At 37.1% G+C, this 20852-nt stretch overlaps 1 protein-coding gene and 1 long non-coding RNA gene across 3 annotated transcripts in view; one reads left to right on the plus strand and one right to left on the minus strand.

Moving 5' to 3' along the window:
* TTC27 (tetratricopeptide repeat domain 27) overlaps positions 1-19926 on the minus strand; it is a 113408-nt gene extending 93482 nt beyond the window's left edge. For both annotated transcript variants that reach the window (XM_066993896.1, XM_048047746.2), the window contains exons 1-6: positions 19703-19926; positions 17172-17349; positions 11616-11745; positions 4520-4660; positions 1638-1740; positions 960-1124 (exon numbers count right to left, since the gene is read on the minus strand). In XM_066993896.1, coding sequence (XP_066849997.1) covers positions 960-1124; positions 1638-1740; positions 4520-4660; positions 11616-11745; positions 17172-17349; positions 19703-19790 — 805 coding nt within the window. In that variant the 5' untranslated portion in view covers positions 19791-19926. The remainder of the gene's footprint in view (positions 1-959; positions 1125-1637; positions 1741-4519; positions 4661-11615; positions 11746-17171; positions 17350-19702) is intronic.
* Positions 19927-20008: 82 nt separating this feature from the next.
* The window catches only part of LOC106029560 (uncharacterized), a 30533-nt gene continuing 29689 nt past the window's right edge, over positions 20009-20852 (plus strand). The window contains exon 1 of the long non-coding RNA XR_007158188.2: positions 20009-20267. This is a non-coding gene — a long non-coding RNA (uncharacterized lncRNA). The remainder of the gene's footprint in view (positions 20268-20852) is intronic.

Consider the following 20852-nt stretch of genomic DNA (forward strand, 5'->3'; position numbering starts at 1 on the left):
GATTTTCTTGACAGATTTTTCAGTTAATCTTTAGAACCTTTGAGTAAATGAGCATGGAGTTCTACAACAATTCCAATTTATTTTTAATTAAATATTAAATTGGTTAAGGACATAAGCAGAAGCAGGTATAGCTCCAATCTAAATATAAAGGAATAGCTAGCTTTTTTACAGTGGTGTAATTGATAAGGGGGCTGCAAGTTTCACTTCCTTGATCCTTTCTACTAACAATTTTATAGAAAAAAATGGATGCACATTTTTTTCCATTTCTTCCCAGACAGAACCTAAAGCTCTCACACAAGAAAATTGTGCATTTTGTGTCATTTTGTTTACTCAGCAGAACCAGACAGGCCAAACCTTTCTACATCTATACATGGAATTTTAAACAAAGTTACAAGTGCAGCAATCTGATCTTTGGGACTCCAGAGAATAGATTCTGAAAGGATAATTTTAAGATCTCTATACTGATTGAATCCTTGATATTTCTGTTTTCTTTTCTACTTATTTTCTGTGGTGACAACAGTTTCAAAAGTGACTTTTAAATGCAACTTACATGGAACAGATCTAGACTAGTGGCATAAAATGACTTCATCATATAAACATGCAGACTTCTTTGTAAGTGTATAGCAACCCCAAATATGTATTCACCACCACAACCACACCAACTAATTTTAGGAGTCCTATAACAGACACAACTAGACCTAGAATTTGATAGACTGATGAAATACAACAAGGAAGGACTGTAATACTACAGCTGCTCGGACACTCATGTTAAGGACGACATTGTAACTGGACGGTATGTTTCTCTTCCTTCTTCCAAGCTATGCTAATTCTTAAGACAAACCTTTAAGAAGTCAAGAATTTTCAAAATACATTTCTTTATTTGGACATGTTAAAAAAAGAAAAAACAAGTTAGTTTGGTCCAACCAATCAACTTTCACAGACTGTACAAGCAAACTTACCTGTCAGATTAATCTGCAGTTTTGTTATGTTTTTGGCTGTATTGAAGCATTGTTTAGCTTTTTTGTACTCATAGTAATACAAAAATGTATAGGCACACTCAAGATTGAACTGAACTGCTAAGTGACAGCCTTCACTGCCTGTGAAGAAAGCTTCTGCTTCTGCCACTGCAAACCAAGAAAAAGAAAAGCTATTAGGATACAGTCCAGGAGAATTTTAAAATTACATGTAAAATACCAGCAGAGGAGGTCTGTTATGCTTAAAGCAAACCTCCACACATTTATAAACACACACTCAAGTGTATAAAAGGTATGTCCATTAAAAAAAAAAAAAGCTTTAAAAAGTCTTTTATCTCAGAACCGCTATTAGAGTAAGAAAAAACAAAAGTTTAATATTCTTTTATACTTTACAGTAAAGCTGAGTTGGAATATTGCTCTTGAAATAAATATCCAACTCAAATCTTGAATCTGCATAGGAAATCAATAGAAAACCTTTGCCTGCAATCACATTCTCATCTTCATCTTACAGTCTCAAGAACAGCATGTGCCACAGAAATCCATGTCAATTTAAGTCAATTCTCGTCCTTCTCCACTCTCTGTAGTTACACGAAAACTCCCATCCCACAAAGATATTTTAAAATTGATGCTGTGGGCAAGCAAAACACATAATTAGAAACATACTTTGTTTTATACACGTCTGGGCAAGAGTAAATAGCTCAGGTGATCTCTCCTCTAACAACTGCTGGTGAATATTCACACATCTTAGAGTCCACCAAGGTAATGTCTGAAAGAAAATAAGGATAGTTCAAGTGAACAACAAATACAGGTTTATTTTTTTTTATGAAAAAGTGGCTTTAAAATATAGACTTACTTATCTACTAGATGGTCATTTCTAGAAAAAAATAAAACCAACTAAAATAGCTGGCTTATGTAAAAAGTGGGCAGTGACCTAGCATAAAGATGAAGATATTCAAGCAGCTCTACAATGCTCTAACAGAGTTTGATGGGCTTTGCTTCTGTTAATTTCTCTACCTGTTCTCTGAACCCAGCAGATCTTTATGACCACAATCTGGCAAGAAACTTTGTGAACAGGAGATAAAAGAAATACCTCTGTGTACTTATTTTGGACCAGCCACTTGCTACTTTGTTTTTCATAACTCCGAATTCTTGTAACAGAAAAAGACAATAAATAAATAAATAAAAAGCTGTTCCCTACTTCTCTTCTTTCATGTCATATTCATGATTTTAATAAACAGCCATGATTTCACTCTTCAGTAATCTTTCCAGTCTGAAGACTCCTAGACTACTTAGTCACTTTTCATGTGGAAGCCATCCAGTACAGTATCTCTGGCCATCCGGTGTTGCCCTTCTATACAACTTTTCCTGTTCAGTCAAATCTTTTCGTATCTCTTTATTTAAGGGTAGGAAGGAGACCGAGAAGTGCTCATGAGAATGCCTTACAATCACAATTAAAATTATTAATGTTTGTATGTGGAATCTGAGAAAGACAAATACTTCAGATCTAAGCAATCATTCTACAGCAGAGCTAGATCACAGCTTAGGAAATAATTCATTTTAGAAAGCTGTATACACAAAACATAAGCTCCCCAGCTTATCTTATCCCGGCCTATCTGCACCAGATGGAAATGCATGGAAAAGCTCATGGATAACAGTCTATTCTCAAAATTATACTTAAGATAATCATCTGTGAACGTAGGGCATACCTCTACATAGGCTCTAATGATTACTAGCTATTCTGTTACTGTTAGCACTCCAATCATTTTTGTCAAAACAGACATAAAAGTGCTGTTCAAAGGCACCTATCTTCTGAACTTTTTATACAAGTATGCTTACATCCATCAGACCTAAAAGCTGAACATAATTCAAGTAAAATCATCTAAACCAATCACATGCAGTTGACTGTAATGTCCCTAGAAAGGAACCATCAAAAAGAATAACAGTATCTATTTCAAAATGCAATGAAAGATGATTTCTGATATCAAGCTGAATAGAATAAAAGCACACAATCAAAAGACTTTGCGAAAAAGGTCAAATCCCAGTATTTCATCACTTACTTAGAAACCTAAAGGCAACTGAAGTAAGTTTCAAATGACTTCAGTTTAAATTTATATAATGAAGTACTTATCTCCCATGCAACTGAGTACTCAGCTCAATGATACAATTTCCTGAGGCCTGATGCCTGCCACTCAAAAATCTTAGAACCACAGAATGCCTTTATAAAGTTTCAGGTAAGCCACCTGAGCTCTGCATAGTATTTAATTAGCAATGTTATTTTTTGGAATCCAAGTTAAGAATACTTTTTGATTACTGTCAAACGCTTAATATGCTATAGACAGTAACATTTTTTAAATATAACGGGCCTAACGGGCCTTTACTAACGCTTTAGATAATAGATTTCAGGGTGTTTTATCCTACTCTAAATTCATTTGCACTAAACCTAAAAAGCAAAGTTATTATGAAACTTTCCTTTGAATTTGGATGAAATGAGAAAGAATGAATTAAGCTTTAATTGTTACATTGACCTGCTGACAAAAGTACTTTTTATCAGTTACTGCCATTAGATTACCACCCAAACTTAATGTAACCACAAGTAATTGAACCTCCACTGGTAGAAAGAGGCCCCCAATTATGTCAGTCTGGGGGGAGGCAGCAAGGGAATTCTCTATACCAGGTACATTTTCTCCCTCCCTGACTGACCCAATTGTTGAAATTCAACAGCATTCATCTGTGAATAACAGGGAAAACGATGGAAGAGCTTGGCTTCCAGAAATGCAGTACAGCCAACATCTCCCACACAGTTTAATTCATCACAAAGACACAGCTGGGAATAGATGTTGTCAGCCAAGCATAAAAAGGGACCATGTGGCATTTTGATCTCCAGCCAAATTCTGTTCAACTGGAATGCAATAGAGAAGATGCTGCTGTTAAAAGTAACCCAGTTCCAAAGAGTCCTGCTACTAAACTACAAAAGAAGTAATGTCAAAAAACCTCTCAAGAAGAGACTCATATCTCCCTGATTATAATGTACTATTATAATTATCTCTGTACAACAGAGAATTAAGGCAATCTCCGCATGGATGCCTGTAGGAGAGGTTGAAGACAATAAAAAAAGCAAAAGAGGACTTTACTGGCATCTAGAATTCATATGGTAGCAGTTAATGATATCCCAAAGCTTGTCAAAAAGGCCACAGTGCATGTATGATGCATTATTTTATAGGGCATTTAAGGTGTCGGTCCTGCCCCCTTCCCTCCTTCAAAAATGCTACAAAGTATGTGCCTTTTTAAAAGTTGCTTTCTATTCAATTTTCTAATTTTTACAGATAATTAAAGGATCTTCTTTTCTGGAGAAGACAGTGAGAAAATAGTTTAAGAAAGTGATACTTGTGTTTAACTGTAATTACTTTGTTTGAATTGTTTCTTAAAAGAAAGAACCTCAGAGCTGCAGAAAAAGAAATGGAAGAAGCTATACTGACTTAATAAGGTATGAAAAAAAGAACAAGAGAACCAATTAATGAGTATCTGGCAGTCATAATGCTTCTTACCTGAAGAGATGCAAGTTTGTGTCTTGAATTCACGAAGATTATCCTAGCTATAAGCAGCAAGATAGGATGAGAAGTCAAGGTATAGACCGATTCAGCATCTAGAACCAGCATCTTCAAAATTGCTGCGTGCAGCATTTTGGGCTGAAAGAACAAGAAAAGTGGGAGTGTTCAGGAAACATGAATAAGTTTATGAACAAAATCATAAAATTAGGAAAAACAGCTACTCACATATCTAAGGTTGAAAAAAGTCTGCTCAAAACAAAGCAAAAAACCCATATCGATATATATCTTTGAATCCCAACTGTTTACCAAGTCATGGTAAATTCTGCCTTGCCTCTCACTGGCCAGATACATCTTATCAATGTGATCGGAAATATTCAGATTTCCTCTCACTTGAAATGCATATGTCCAGTTAATGTTACTGAATACATTCTAGTAATATACTCCCCTTGGTCTAAGGAGAAAAACTTCTGATAAACCAAAGCCATTCCACTTGTCATCACAGAAGTAAATAAATTTATTAAATTAATCCTACAACACTCAAATGTACTAGATATTCCTCCTATGATGTCAAGATGTTTTATCTTCTTTCCCCAGAGATAGCTTCCTTTCGGGGTGGCATCACAATAGCAATATTAGAACCATTTTTCCCTTTGTCCTAATAACAAAGACCTCTCCTTTAGATCTCATTTTAGGTGTTTTCCTGTGATGTTCCCTACAGTAATTCTTTTCTTAATGGGCTTGAGGTAGCTTTCCAGGAAACCTGTCTCTCAGTGATGATGGTCAGGTGACAATCACCTATTCTTCTTTTCCTTTTAATCCACTGAAAGCATTCAAATGGTTTATGTTCAGACTAGAGCAGATGTCAGTTCATCAGTTGACCCCTCATTCTCAAATGGCTTCCTTTGCAAACTGAAAAAATGAATGCTTTTGATTTCAGTTTGTACGAAAGGGGCAAGAAAAGGGAATGGACGGAAACAGAAGATGAGACAGTCAAGTGACAGTTTGCACTGAAGTCACTTGCCTGAGAAAGATTTTTATTCAGTCTATAAAATGACTTCTATCTTGTTTGCAATCACATTACAATGTTTCAAACAAAACCAGTAATGTAATTACTAAGTTCTCTGGAACTCTTTTCAACACCTTTACCAACAGATTACATTAAAAACAAAAGTTATTAAACCACATTATTTCCCTAGTTCACTTTTTAACGATTGCTGCTTCTCTTTATGGCAATTTTCAAGCTTTTTTCCTGATTTCCTTAGGTTTGTTCATTATTTACCATGTATTAACATTGAAAATACTCCTACTTAGTAGGCAATGACTAAGGGCTTTACGTTATTCACCCAAAATGTAATTCTTACCTGACATCACTTCAATTATCAATCCTACCATTGAAAACAAAGTGTATTTCCGAGTGGTTTGTCAGACCATTGTAAAGAAAAAATGGCCATGTAGAAAGACATTAGATCCATCCCACCTCTAATGATCCAGAAAGGAACAGCTTTACCAACATCTCTAACTACTCTGATTTTGAGAAGTTATGACTCCGTGCTTCTGAAGATTCATTTTGAAAACGCACAGGTATAACAGGAGACTTCATATAGTTTTCAGTTTAACTTAAACTTGTTTCCCTATCGTCCTTTTTGAGTTCACTCTTCAAAGTAAGCAACACTGAAATAATCAATGGGAAAGCAAAGAAGTTACGAGCTTTGTTATAGAACCATTTTCTAAAACACATTTGATATGCTATTGTAATCTACCCTCATTTAAGCACTGCAGCAACCAATTAATCTCACATTCTCATTTCAAAGCCTTTCACTGAAGAGCTCAGTCCAGCTAATGTAACATTAATAGGAATATAACGAGGGAGGAAAGAGGGAGAGAGATGTCACAGCCTAGTAAATAAGCCAACAAGTCTCAGAGCGAAAGAATTGATATCTTCTATCTTAACAAATCCATGTTCTTTTCCATAAAGCAAATACCATACAAGGAAGCAAACATTCTCTTTACTAAGAAAGCCTAAATCAACATTCGTTCTTTTAACTTGTGCTTTAAGACTGCATTATCATTGCAGATTTCTATCAACACAATTTACTATCCTAAGCTAGTCTTTAAGGTAGGGAACAGCTACATATGAAAGAGGTAGATGTTCAAGTTTTTACAGTTTCAAGGGCTGAAAAGACTGGACTGAAATTCACAAAAAATCCTTAAAACATTGGCTAAGAGAAAAAAGAAATTTAGAGCTTATCTTCTTGTGTCTAAGCACTTAAATTAGACATTTTCCATATTTATCTCATGTAGCTAAAAAAAATCCCATATCTCAAAATGGACACAACCAAAATTTGCTAACACAATGTTCCAGACCTAATAAACCTGGGTTATATTGTGAGTCTTTCCATTCTTCACCAGACCTCCACTCAAAACCTATGATTATTTTACTCAGAAATGTGTGCATATGTAAGTACAGAAACATATACTGGAGTTTATGAACATATGCTCAGAAATATCTGAGATGATAATCCAGGTTTTTTTGAATCTGCATATGGTTCCATTTGACCACTTCTGGGCTAAACACAGACAAATGTATTTATGCACTCTAAATACATATGCTTCAATTTCTGTCCGAAGTACAGATAATGCATTCAACTTACAAAAAGTAAGTTAACATTTCCCGTTAAGTAACTGCTACTAAAGCCCTACATCAGCTTCAAGCTGGACAGTACTCTTGGCTATTACAGCTTCCACAGTATTTCAAAAGTATTTCCCAGCACAACTGTTACCAGCTGAGTAATGGCAATAGAAAACTACTTATGCCATTCCAGCTCAATGGCTGTGAGAATACAGAGTATAAGAAATTTAGTTTAGGGGCTTCATGCTCTTTTCTTGCTAATGGTAATGATTACAGGCGAAGTGAGCATTTGGTACACTTTTATTTTTGTTTCAGAGACAGCTCACTCTGAACTGGCCCTTCTAATCTTTCTTCATCCCTTTCTCAGTCTTGGGGATGCTTCACCTAAATCTTAAAAAGGTAAGCGTGGACATACACAAAGGTAGAAAAAGACAAAGTAAATGGCATGGGATGGATTAATAAAAAAGGAGGGGAAAAAAAGCAAACAAATTATCAAATAATGAACCTGTACGAAGCTACTAAGTGTAACATACTGGGCTTCTCAGATTTTAAATAGTACGAAGACTCCTGCACAGCTTGGCAACTGGCAAAGCTGAAGTTATATATCTTCCAGAATAACGGAAGATGTACTCAGGTTGCTAGTGGAAGATTTGGTCCTTCAGAACAGAATTCACCCTTTACTCCAGACATCTTTTGGGGAAAATTTGTTTTTGCTAGCAACTGCTTCTCTCCAACTTTCTGCAAAGGAAATAATGAGATTATGGTGCAGGCTGTCTCCAGTTTCATTAACCAAATGAGCAACACGTAAATGATGGATGCAGAGCTGAGCTGCAGACTGAAGATGATAAAGGTAAGCTAGCACAAGTAAGTCTTCCCTGAGTGCACCACACGTAGGAGTACTTAGTTAGGAATGTTCTTGCTTGTATTCCCTGTAAGGTCTGACTTTGCTGAGGCATTAAAGGAGGGATAATTTTCCAATGGCAGCATTAAGAATTATTTCTTTTACATATACACAGCAAGGGAATGTACTGCAAGTTTGTAGGCTACTTCAGCAGACTCCCTCTGCTTACAAGACTCACTCCACGTTTACTTTTTACCATCCCTCCTTATATACCCCACAAGAGGGAGAGGTTTATCAGAATCTCCAGTGTACATTGTGCTGGTCACTGGTATTCAAACGGCACATGAGTTAACCTAAGGTTCAGCTCTCATCTTTATGGCCAGTTCATGCTAATGGAAGCAAAGAATACAGGTCTGGATCACAAAGAACTCCCAACAGTTCCAGTTAATAAAATTTACAAGGATAAGGGATCATACTGGATTTGAGACAGTAGTGCTACACAGCACATCGGTATTTTTCATATGAATTATGAACATGGCTATTGGTATCAACGGAAGCCTGGTGATAGTTCAGTCTTCCAACAAAAGGATCATATCATGCATAAAAGAAGCGCTAATACAAACATAAGGAGAAAGTTACTCAAATGCATTTCAAAACTCATTATTTGGAACCAAGCTGGAAGTTACAAAAAGGCCAGCAGGAGCTGTTGATAAACGTATTTGGAGGACTCCTACCAGTTATTTACAAGTATTATCCATTAGTGTATTGGGATCTCCTTCCAGATGGAGTTTCTAGCTGCTACAAATATATCCTACTTGTGAATATGAAATCAGATGACAAACAATACTCTGTAACTCTGAAACTTAAGGCAGGACAAACACACTGCAACCTAAACAGCTCTGCACCTTTCATTCCCTTACCTGCACAGAGACAGCGACATTACTTCAAGACACAAGGAGCCTATCTCACCTACTGTAAAATCATAAAAATGTTTTAGCCTAATCCCAGAAAGTTTGAAGACAGAACTGATAATCCATTTAATTTAAATACAGGCTTTTTTGTTTGTTTTTAATCTTGCTTTAACAGAAGTCACTTACCATAAAAAAACTCAGCGAGACTATTTAAATGGAATGATAAAGTCCTGAAGGAATTTTAGAAAACTCAGTCACCTAAGAACTAAAACACTAGCTGCTTTTCTGTTTAGAAATTACTGAACTGTTTGTATGCATGGACTCTTAAAACAAAAGCACAAAACAGTTCTTCAGAACATAAAACAGAACCCTAATGGAGTACATGAATTTAACCATAACTTATGAAGAAGTAAGGCTGGAATCAATTTGGGAGATGGGAAATAAAGTACACATACTCATGAATATTTTTCATGGAAGACATCCAAGACGCACCAACTAGCAACTCATCTAAATCAGGCTATTTTATGATTTGCTCTTCACTGAAATTAATTATGTTCTTATGCAGTCTTAACACACTCATAAGAAAGTAAAATTAATGATGCGTTCAGCAGTTATCCTAGGGCAGAAAAGAAACTATGTCACTGACCTGGAGGAGAAACTTTCAAGGGACAGAAGTAGCAGCACTTATATAGCCTGAAACTCATAAAGTTAAGACTAATCCAATAAAATGTTCTTAAAATAAGAATAAGTTTTGCAAATATTCCTGAAATAAATGAGACATTGGAAGGCTGAAAGTTAGTGATATTACTTAGAGCAGGCTAAGAGAAACATGACAACATTATTTATTTATTTTTAACCTTGACATGGGAAAAAGATCATTTTAGTCTGAAAAGTGGAAAGCTTATTAAAAAAGAATTTATACCAGTATTGATGACAGAATATGAAAGATGACATTAGAAATGGAGAAAATGAGAGCCGTATTTTTAACCCACTTTTTTTTTTTTGAGTATCTGCACATGCGAGAAAGAAAAGCTGGATTAAAAGAAGCACAAAAATGTCAGTTTATTGAGATGTTTGTTTTTATGGAGTGTTCATATACTAAGAATCCTTGAAAATAAAAGTATATACATAAAAATATTTTAAAGCATATGAAAGCTTTTGAATTAAGATGTTTAACAAAAGAAAACTGGATATATATTTTAGCACAACTGTTTAGTGCTCTTGGAAAAAACTCTTCAGATGCTATAGATAGCAGTAGTATACATAAAACTAAACTTCTTTTGCCTGAATGCAGAACTAGTTAAACCTTCCAGCTAACGAAGTCTGATGCAGTACTCATTAGAAATTAGCAATGCTCATGTCTGTTTTCCTTTATCATCTCTTGCTGATTTAGATTCTGGAATACCACCTCTGCACATGCAAACAGCTGTCAATGCATTGCATTCACAGCCATAAGACAAACTAACAGGAGACATACATTCCCTTATTCAACAGATAATTAGCATCTCATTCATCCATTAATATAGACAATAAATGGGATGGTTGATAGAAGTTAAGAACATTACGTTTTCTAGGTCTGAACTCCTTATAGTCTGACGGCAATGCTATGACTACCATCTTGGGCTGCAGCCTGCGTGAATACACTAACAGACATTTAAAATTCTTCAGTAAACAGAACTCACAAATAAGCATATTATAATATAATCTAATGTGCTCAATATTATAAACATAAAATTATAATATTAAAGATCATAAACAGATAAGGAGAATGGAAGAAATTCGTTTATATTTCTTTTCAGTTGAAAATTGAACACTTTCTTTTCCTAAGAAATAGTATGCTTTAATATTTCTGCTCATTTCTTACCGGCACAGGTTTAGTATACTTGCTTTCCACTGTTCCTTCTTATTTAGCCATTAGAAGACCAGATTTTAATTTCTGGTCTCAAAAACCAAGCAAAAAAATAAGCCTATAGATATACACACCATGCCATCTCTACAGTATACCACAATTATAACCATCTATGTTAAAAAAAAGGGACAGATACTGTATCTGAACTAAGTAATTCAGAAATGCAACCTTTCAAAGGAAACTATGTCAGGACTTCATGAGTTATGTTATTCCTGCAAAAACATACCACAGTAATGTAACAGACGCAAAGGTTTTATGTGGAGCTTTTTATCTACTTGTCAAACTTCCCCTCATTCCACAATTTACAGCATTTACACTGCTCATGTGACCTACTAATTCCACGATTCACTTGGCATCATCCACGAGCCTAGCAGGATACTAGCATACAAATCTACTGTCCTCTTTATCCATCTTCTACCTTGCTCCAAGGAAAACTTCTAAGCCATTTACAAGTATTTTTCTCTGATCCAACTAAGAATGCATTCCAAAACAAATAACTTATCGACATCAAACGTCCTTCAAGCAGATGCTGCTGCACAATAAATATCTTCCATATCCAAAAACAACATTTCCAGCAAGAAATCTATTAAGTTGAAGTAGACAAACATTAACTACTTTTAGAATAAGAATAGTGCTTTAAAAACTTATACAGTTGATGATGCTTGCAACAGCAGCCTGCATGATCAACACTCAAGGAAATTAATTCTAACCCTGGACCTCACAGATATGTGTTCTCTGGATAAGTGGGTTATTCACGAATAGAAGTGACTGTAAAAGGACAGCTTATTACAGCTCAAGCATACCTCACAGAATTTCTGCAACAATGCAGATGGCAAAAAGTCCTGCAGCTGTAACTGAATGGGAGGCCCAGTCCAATTGCTTTGAACGAAAAGCTGCAAACTGCCCACACCAAGTAGAAACATCAGCCTCTGCCTGCAATATAGATAAGAAAAACAATTAGCAATAGATCATTTTTTTTAATTAGGACTACAAGATCTGATCAATTTTCACACCAGTTCAAAACATTCAGCCTTAAAAATCCCCCCCTCTCAGTAGGAAAACATAATTAATATAGAATTCAAAAATGCTCATGGGAAACTGAATGGTTTGGAAATATGATGGTTGTAACAAATGACAAACATTTTGGAAACAGAGTTAAATCATGTGTTTTAAAATTTAAGGCTGTGCCTATTAGATATGAGTGGGAGATTAGCATAGGATGAAGATTATCGCTGTTTGCCAACCAGACAGTTGTATTTTCTTATATCTAAACTTCAGCATTTTCAAAGAAAAGTTGCTGCATTAGCATACATTCCAAAACAGCATATTTATTGTTGCTTTTACACAGCTGCTTAATTTCACTCCCTGTGAGAACAAAACGATTAAACAAGCGTCATAAAGTTCAGAAGTATCACCTCAGAGCTGGTTCGGATAATTCGGCAGCAAATGCTATCTCATTCAATCATGCTTTTTCATTGCAAACATAGTATTTTATTTAAAGATGGAATTACAAGACTTTGTTGCCTTCCTGGAACTGCGTATAAAATTTTCTTATTTACAAGATTTTACTCATCTAATACCCTTATGATACTATTTCTTTATGTACCTACAGTAATAACCTATGTGGCCTGCAGAAAGCAGGGCAAAATCCCTCAGAATTTAATGGCTGATTTAACAGGTGTAGATTTTTAGGAAACTTACACAACTTTTTGGTTTGTTTTAGGATTCTTTTGGGATTTGTAACCTTACTGGGTTATAATCAGTCATATGCCAACACGGGCCTTGTTACATACCACATATATAACATGCCTCCTACCTACAGTAATGTTCTAACTGTACTAGTCTAATATAAGAACTGGTATTTTAAGGAGCTCAGTGGAAAAAAACTTGTCATCCTTTTGCTGTGAAACATGGACTTAAAGCTGCAAGAGTCCTCCAAATGGAAACAAAGGGATAAAGCATTATACAACTCCAAAAAACAAAGTCAAATAGAAAAAGCCACACAGAAGCAGCTGGTGGGCAAGAATGTGACAGAAGATGTAGAACAATGGTGTGGAGTACATGAATCAAAAAAAAAAAAAAAAGAAATCCCAGAGCCTTCAGGAGTGTTAGCGAGCAAGGACTGGTATAAAGAGTTCTTGTCAAACAATTAGATTTTATAGTTGTCATTATTCCGCTGGTAACTATCTACCGCCAAATAGTATTTGAATGCGTATCTCAGGTTACCGCTAAACTTCCAATCAACTCAAAAACAAAGCAGTGACAATTACTGCACACTAAATTATTAACATTAGGCACAAAACAATCACACATGCACTATTTATTCTGTTATATATTATGCTTCAAAGCTTCTAAAAGGAAAGATAACATACAGAATAATCAATTGCAACATTGCAGTTCAACAGCTCTTCAGTCTTTCAAAGACTCATTTGCATTACTTTATCATTTACTCTATTTTTATTAATCCTACAACCAAAATATGTATTTTTAAGGAACTTTGTTGAAATCTTTCTATGGCAGGCAAAGTTGCTTGATGTCTAGATGCTTTTGTAACCATGCAGAAGGGCTCTGCAAATTATATGCAATTCCATTACTTTGGCTGCGATTCTCTTTCCACTGGCTGATTTGTCATCATCAGTTGTTTTTTCTTGTTGCTGTCTTCATTTTCAGACTAGTGACCAACCTCCAGTCCCCTTAACACTCATTCTGTATCAGAATGCTACTTCTAAGCTCTAATCCCTGCAAATAAGGCTAGCGTCCCTCACCTATCACTTCATTTTTTCCAAGATTTTTTTTTCCATTCCGTCTCTGACTGCCCTTCACACTTAGAATGCAGAACTGCAAGTGCTTACCTCCCAAGTGCTGCCTTAAAACTGCTCTTCTGTGCTGCCTGAAAAGCAGGAGAGGCACTGCTGCCAGTGTTCCACTTATTACAGTGACCTATACAGTTTCATTACTTTCTTCTAATTTCCTTAGATTTAGAGCCATTCATCTCGCTCATACTTTCTCCATGTCTTTTTTAAAACACTTTACACCAACTCAAGTAGGATTGTGATCCATGATGTAAAACCAAATGCTTATATACATTCCACTGTAATATTCATATTGCTTTACTTATATTTTCTCAAACTCAGAAATGATACAGCATTGATATTTGAAAAAAAATAAGGGATTTGCATATAACACTACATTTTTCAAATAAATGAGAAAATACCAATAGCAAGACTATGCTTTACATACAATTAGGTTACAGATTGTGTGTTTGTTTTTTTTTAAATGTGAAGACAAATTACAGAAGAGAAGTCAAAACAAAATTAGAGATGCTTAACAGTTATTTTTTCCTATTTAAATACATGCAAGCAAGTTGCAGAAACAGCAAGAATTTCTTCACTTTTATTTTTTAACATGCATAGCACACTAGTTAACAAACTGTTTAAGTGCCCTGAAGTATCAGAAATACATGTTGGGAAATCAAACCAAGCTTTATTGCAAGGACTTGTTTTGGAAAGTTTGACAGTCATTACTATCTTGAATAAGGTAGTAGCAGTAAATACATGGACAATTAAAACAAGTGTTCATGATCATTTCCTTGTTCCTTTAGGTTTAAGAATCAAACATTATAAGAGACTTTCAAGCTCTTTTGAAACTCTCCTGAACTATTATTTTTGTTGTGTCCTGCACACTATTTCCTCCTGGTCTCTAGAAGGAAACTACCTTGGGAAAAAATACATGTCCTTCAAATAGAAGTCATGACAACACCAAAGAGATGCTTCCCTTCCACTTGGTTAGCATTTATACACTATAACTTCTTCCTCCACAATTCTGCTGACTTAAAATACAAGTACGAAGCTATGTTTCCTGTAGAAGGTAACTGATAGCCTTTGAATTGAGTAGCTGTAACAGGAATAAAAACAAACAAACAAAAAAACACTTCTATTTTGTAGGTTTATTGCAAAATATACTTGGGAGAATTCACTTTTAATCCATGAAGGTTAAAAGCGCCATACCAAAATACATCCGGCAGGGGAAGGACGGAAGCAGTTAAAGTGGCAGAAAAAGTTGCAGCAAGTTCTAAAATCTAAAATACTGTTAAATATTTTCCTTACAGAACCATGGATTTGGAAGTAGAAAAGTTGACATGTCCAAAGAAATTATAATCTAGCTACAAAGTCTGAGCTGTTTTGCCCTCAGGCTGCTCCCTTTTAGCTTCACAAAAAGAACTCCCTAAGAGTTCTTTAAACACTGTTATAAAACCATACTTTGTACTGTGTTTATATTGTGTTAAAAGAATAAGGTTAGCATTATCCAACTTTCTGATCCTGACTGAATTCAACTTGCAGAGTTTTTTTAATTTCTACAATTACAGTTCTCAGTTCAGCAAAAAAGCATATATTTGAAGTAAGACCCCAATAGTAAAAAATCTACTAAAAGTCAAAGGAAAGCCAGTGTCTTACTGATTTTTCTCAGCTAGAACTTAGAAGTGGCTGTACTTCCTTTATAGGGAAAATAGGGATTTTTCCTATATAAAAAAATAAGGAATTTTTTCCCTCAACAGGAAAAAATAAATAAAACAACAACTCACGTATTTTCACCATCGGCATTTAAAAGTCATGTGCACAAGTTGCATTAATTCTTTCCAAAAGAAATTAGGAAAAGTAGTACAGGGCCTGCAGGTTGATAAAATAACTATGTAATGGATTTTACCTTGGATACACTGACACATTTTGAAAAGTACACCTTTTAATTCTGAACAAAAACCCAGCACATAACTTTGGGCAGAAAATTGTCTACTTCTGAAAGGTTAAATATTGTAGTTCTGCCTCCATATCTTTAGGCAAGGGGGCTTCTAACAATGCCTACAGTTGAAGAGCGGAAAGGAAACCTGTAAGACCAAAGTACTGGAACACAAGCACCTGAGGAACAAATTGTTTTGCTGTCTGCAGTAGGAAAGCAACAAATTTCTGCAAATGGAAATACAGGCCAATAAAAACTCACAGGAGGAGAAGGAAAAGAAAATATCACCGTGACAGGATATGTATGTATAAAGTCTTACTGAATGCATGATATAGAATATGATTTTCTTCAAGCAGTCAAACAGTTCATAATGGCTATTTCATTTGTGAACAGGAACAAAATTTCAATCAACAATTAAGATTAGGATTGGGCTAACAGTTTTCAGGATGTTTCAAACCCCAACAGATCTTTCTTTAATTGATGCATAATTCAGAATAAAATATTCTAAGACAGAAGTTAACAATATTGAAAACTTTCTCTAGACTATGTCACCATCTAAACTCCAGGTAGGATGATTTCACAGCAAGCAACAGCACAACAAAGAAAGAAAGAAAGAAAAAAAAAACAGGGAAAAATACCTAGAGACAAAATACACAGAAACAATCTCTACACACTCCAGATCAGAAAACAGGAGCACATGAGATATCACACTATCATATAATCTTTTGACAAGCCACAATCAGTGTTGCTAACAAGTCTCAGTATTTTAGAGGTGCCAACTACTTGTTTCTCTCTGGCATTTTAGCAAAAACTCATTTTCATGCCTCACATTAAAACACACACATTTGTATTCAGCCATGCTTCTTGGCAATACGTTACCTTCCTCTTATTTCCTTTATACCTTTATGTTCTCCTACCTTTTGCTAAAACCTGTTCCTACACTCATCTTTAAGTTATATGTATGTAATTTTCTGCTTCTACTATCCATAATGTGATAGATTCACTCTAACTGTACTGCATATGCTAATTCTTGCTGTTAATGAGTCTGACTTCAGTGTCATATTTTTCCAAATATTTTCCAAATATTTTCCAAAATGAACAGGCTAAAATCCATCTTAGTGAGTCTTATGAAGAAAATAACTAATTCATAAATACCAGCCATAAATAACTTACTCAGTTCATATTAAAACAACCTTACTATGAACCAGACTCAGAAACACGGACATAACTTTTACAGTAACTTTACATGGTACTTCAAGTATTCACATTAATGTAACACAACGTTTCAGAGAAAACTGTTAACAAACTGTTTCAAGATGCATGGCAATGTGAATTTACATTTCTTTGTTTCTTTATACCAGCAGCTTCAGAGGTAGTCACCATAAACAAAGCCAGTGTTTTCAACAACCCTTCATATCAGAACACTATCCAGTGAAAGAAACAATGATAATGAACAGATGCCCCAGGAAAGTGGGAGGAACAACTCAAGAAATCAATTTTCTATTTTTCTCTCAGATCAAGAACTTTAGCAGCTCTATGACACATAATACAAAACAAATAATGCCTTTTGTAAAAATCAAACATTGCCTCTATTAATCTTCCATAAAATAAATAATCATTTCCACCTTTCCACGTTATCAACCTCTGTGGAACAGTCCAGGTATGTCAGGATCTGTTTCTCCAAGTAACTTTCAATGTTCTCCTCTGCCACAGAAGATGCACTGAAAACATTTCGGATAGCTGAATTTGAAAATATTGCCTCATATTTCCCATCAAAAATCAACTGCAACAGTGATCCACTTTCTGGAAATAAAAAAAAAAAAATCAGTGTTAAATTTGAAAGAACTTCATCTTACAAGAGCTATTCCAACCAAAACATATACCTCTCCCCTTTCAAAGTAAGGAATCATCATTTAAGTTGCCAGAAAACGACAGTTGCACTGAAACTGAAGAACAGCAGTAGCGGGGGTCACCTTAATCCAAAATGAATTTTACAGAACTTGTATTAACGTTACAATGAAATACAAACTGCCAGATGAATGTAAAGCATAAAAATTGCACAGGAATTTCAGGGGAAATATAATGGATAGCCTTTCAAATACATACACTGACAATTCTCATAGGAGGGTTTTCTTCCTCCAAAACCTTTCGTATTAGTGTGTGATGGTAAAATCATGTGGGCGAGACAATTTCAAAGGCTTAAGGATTCTTTCACGGAAACTGCAACAAATAACAATGGTTCAATACTTAAAGAGTTCCATGAATACCCATGTATAACCATGAAGTACACAGCCCTTCCTTTAAATGTTTACAATATTCAAAAGAATAGGCAATATGATTTTATCTTCAGAAAAGTACTATCTTCCTGTAAGTTTACTACCTCAATGAGAAGTCTGCACATAGAGTCATTCTTCAAATTAACTACTGAGGTGGATATGAATCCATTAATGTTTCTCTGCTTAATCCTTTCAAGGCAAACAGAATTCACAAAGTGCTATACATTTAATTCCTAAGATGCTTCAAACTCATGAAGTATTCTTGACCCAGGCTTTGTTCGCAGAAGGTATCTTCCCCTCTTTCATCAAGCATGCTACATTGCAACCAATCCAGCAGCTGTCTGCTAGAACAGTTTCATCACGTTAACGCCTTCTATTCTTAGAGAAATTGGTACCTGTCTATGCTGCAGCTCATGTAGACATACTAACTAGTTCTCAACCAGCTAATGCAGATGCTGGTAATGCAGGTGAGGAAATGCAGAGGTCTGCATAGGATACGTGCCATAATATTAACCAGTGATTCCAGCTGTGGACTGCAGCTCCTGAGCACTTAGTGTTACCATAGCTACCCTAATATTAGGGCCTAAACTACCCTATTTAATGCTAGCACAGGCATACATCCACACCAGCTACAGCTGCACACAGAAGCTAACCAAACAACAACCCCCAGCAAAACCAAGTACTCTCAGTCTCGGACACAACTGAAGACTGAGCACAAAAATCAACTTCCATAGCAGCGATGGATGATTTGGTAGGAATGGTGATGGACACACATTCATTCCTAATCTCTACAGACCAGCCTGCTGACCACAATTTACTTTTGTTCTTCGCAACAATGACCAGCCACCTGATATAAGTAATCTTTTTTTTTTTTGGTAAATGATTGAAAAACATTTTAAGCTGTACCTGCAAGGGCATATGCAAAAGATTAGGAATGGTTCTGGGGCCTTGCTGACATCACACCCTCACAGAGAACATAAATAACATGAAACTTTCTCCCATCAGTGCTCTAGGGGAGAATTTCTTTCACAAAGCGACAACTTATTTACATTTTGTTACAGCCGTCCAGACAGGTGGCACTGTATTTTGTAGAATAACCCTTGGCCTTGAGGACACTAATGAAGAATACTAAGGTTTTTCTTTCTAGTAACAGCGCAACATAACTGTAAGCACATAAAATCTGCTCTTGGTTCTCTATTTATTTATTTTCTTATAAGACACCATACAAATTCAAGGTCACAGTCTTTAACTTTTAGTTTCAGGGCCCACTGAAGCGATGATTAAAAATCATCACAACCCCCACCATTTTCTGCCTCTACGGCAAGATAGTTTTCTTCAATACCACTCTCCAAATCTCATCACAGCACACTACTTCAAAAAAAAGTGAAATAAAAACACAAATGTACGCCATTCAGTGAGAAACTATGAAAGACCTGCTAGATGTCAGTGTCACCACCTAACATTCTTAGACAGTACAAGGATTAGGGCTAAATAAGAATTAACGTAAGGAAATAGAACTGAGTAGATCAGCTCTTTTCCAAAATTCAGCATATGCCTGGGGTACAGATAAAGAAGTCTTTATCTCCACATCTTTTTCGCTTTGCTACAGCAGGGAGCTTCTCGCCGCTGCCACACGCGGGCAGGCAGGTGCCTCGCTCGCTCCGGTCGTGAGGAAGCCCGAGACAGCCCCGGGGCGAAGCCTGAGGAGCGGCGGTGCCCCCAGGAGCAGGGTGCCCCCGGGAGCGGCGCTGCCCCCGCAGCCCAGCCCGGTGCCCGCCCGAGGGGACCCCCGGGAGCCGCGTCCAGGACCCCCACAGCAAGGCGGGCACCGCGTGTCCCTCACCTCACCTCCGCTCCGCTCCGCTCCGCTCCCCGCTCACCTGCCGCCGAGGCGTCGCCCTGCTTCCACTCCAAGGACTCGGCGGCGCTGAGGAAGCCCCTCAGCAGGGCGCGCTCGAGGGCCAGCATGGTCCCGCCACCCTCCTCTCAGCCCGAGCCCTCCTCTCAGCCCATGTGCGGGCAGCGGCAGCAGGGAGCCGCCATCACGGCCCCGTCGAGCACGCCGGGAGGAGGCGGTGCGGCGCAGGCGCGGCAGCGGCCCCAGGGCCAGTAGTAGCGGTACTAGCAGTAGCGGCAGTAGCAGCAGCAGCAGCAGTAGTAGTAGTAGTAGTAGTAGCGGTAGCGGGAGGGGTGCAGCCGTGGCCGTTACGGGTGGCGGCCGTTACTGGCGGCTTCGTGCCGCTCGTTGTTAGGGTGAGGGGCTCCTGCCCGAGCTCGGTTCTCATCCTGAGCTCTGTTCCCCCGGGCTGTGTTTGTGTGGGGCTGGGACTTCGGGCGTGTGGGCCCCGGGTTGTTTGTCAGCTGCGAGAAGAACGGGTGTCTCGGGGGTCAGGCAGCTGTGAGAGAGCACTGGACGCAACGCGTGGGCAGGCAGGGGTTGCCCAGGTATACCTGCCTCGAGCGGGCTCGGAGCCTTAAATTTGGGCGGCTGGGAAGGGTGTGCGGTGCTGTATTGCCTCCTGTCCTGCCTGGACCTGTAGTTACTTCACCACCTGTCCAGATCCTGAGGGAGTGTAATTCTGGCCATCACCTCTGAGCTCGCTCCTTGCACACAGAGGAGGGGAGAGGCCGTACCTTCGTGGGCATTCAAAATGGGGTGAAATGATGGAAACGTTCACTCAGAGTTGTTAACAAAACTTGGTGTAAGCGAGTCAGAAAGCTAATACAGCTAGGAGTAAATCCTTGGTGCAGGAAGATGACTTCTGAGGATGTCTTCACTGCAAAGGTTGAAATTCATTTTGCTACTCAGTGCAGCTCATAGTATAATGAAATATAGTACTTGCCGAACTTAATTTGATGTCTTACAAACATCTTTCCATCCTACTTTCATATCTAACTTATTAGTTAAAATTTGAGGAAGACTTACTGCAGCTTTTTTAATTCAAGTGCCTGTGATAGGTTATTGCTTGGTTAGGCTTTAATATACAGTCTTTAATTTCAAATTTAATCAGGCTTGTAAAAGCAAAACAC

This window comes from Anser cygnoides, chromosome 3 (genome assembly GCF_040182565.1).
Source record: "Anser cygnoides isolate HZ-2024a breed goose chromosome 3, Taihu_goose_T2T_genome, whole genome shotgun sequence".
NCBI lineage: Eukaryota > Metazoa > Chordata > Aves > Anseriformes > Anatidae > Anser > Anser cygnoides.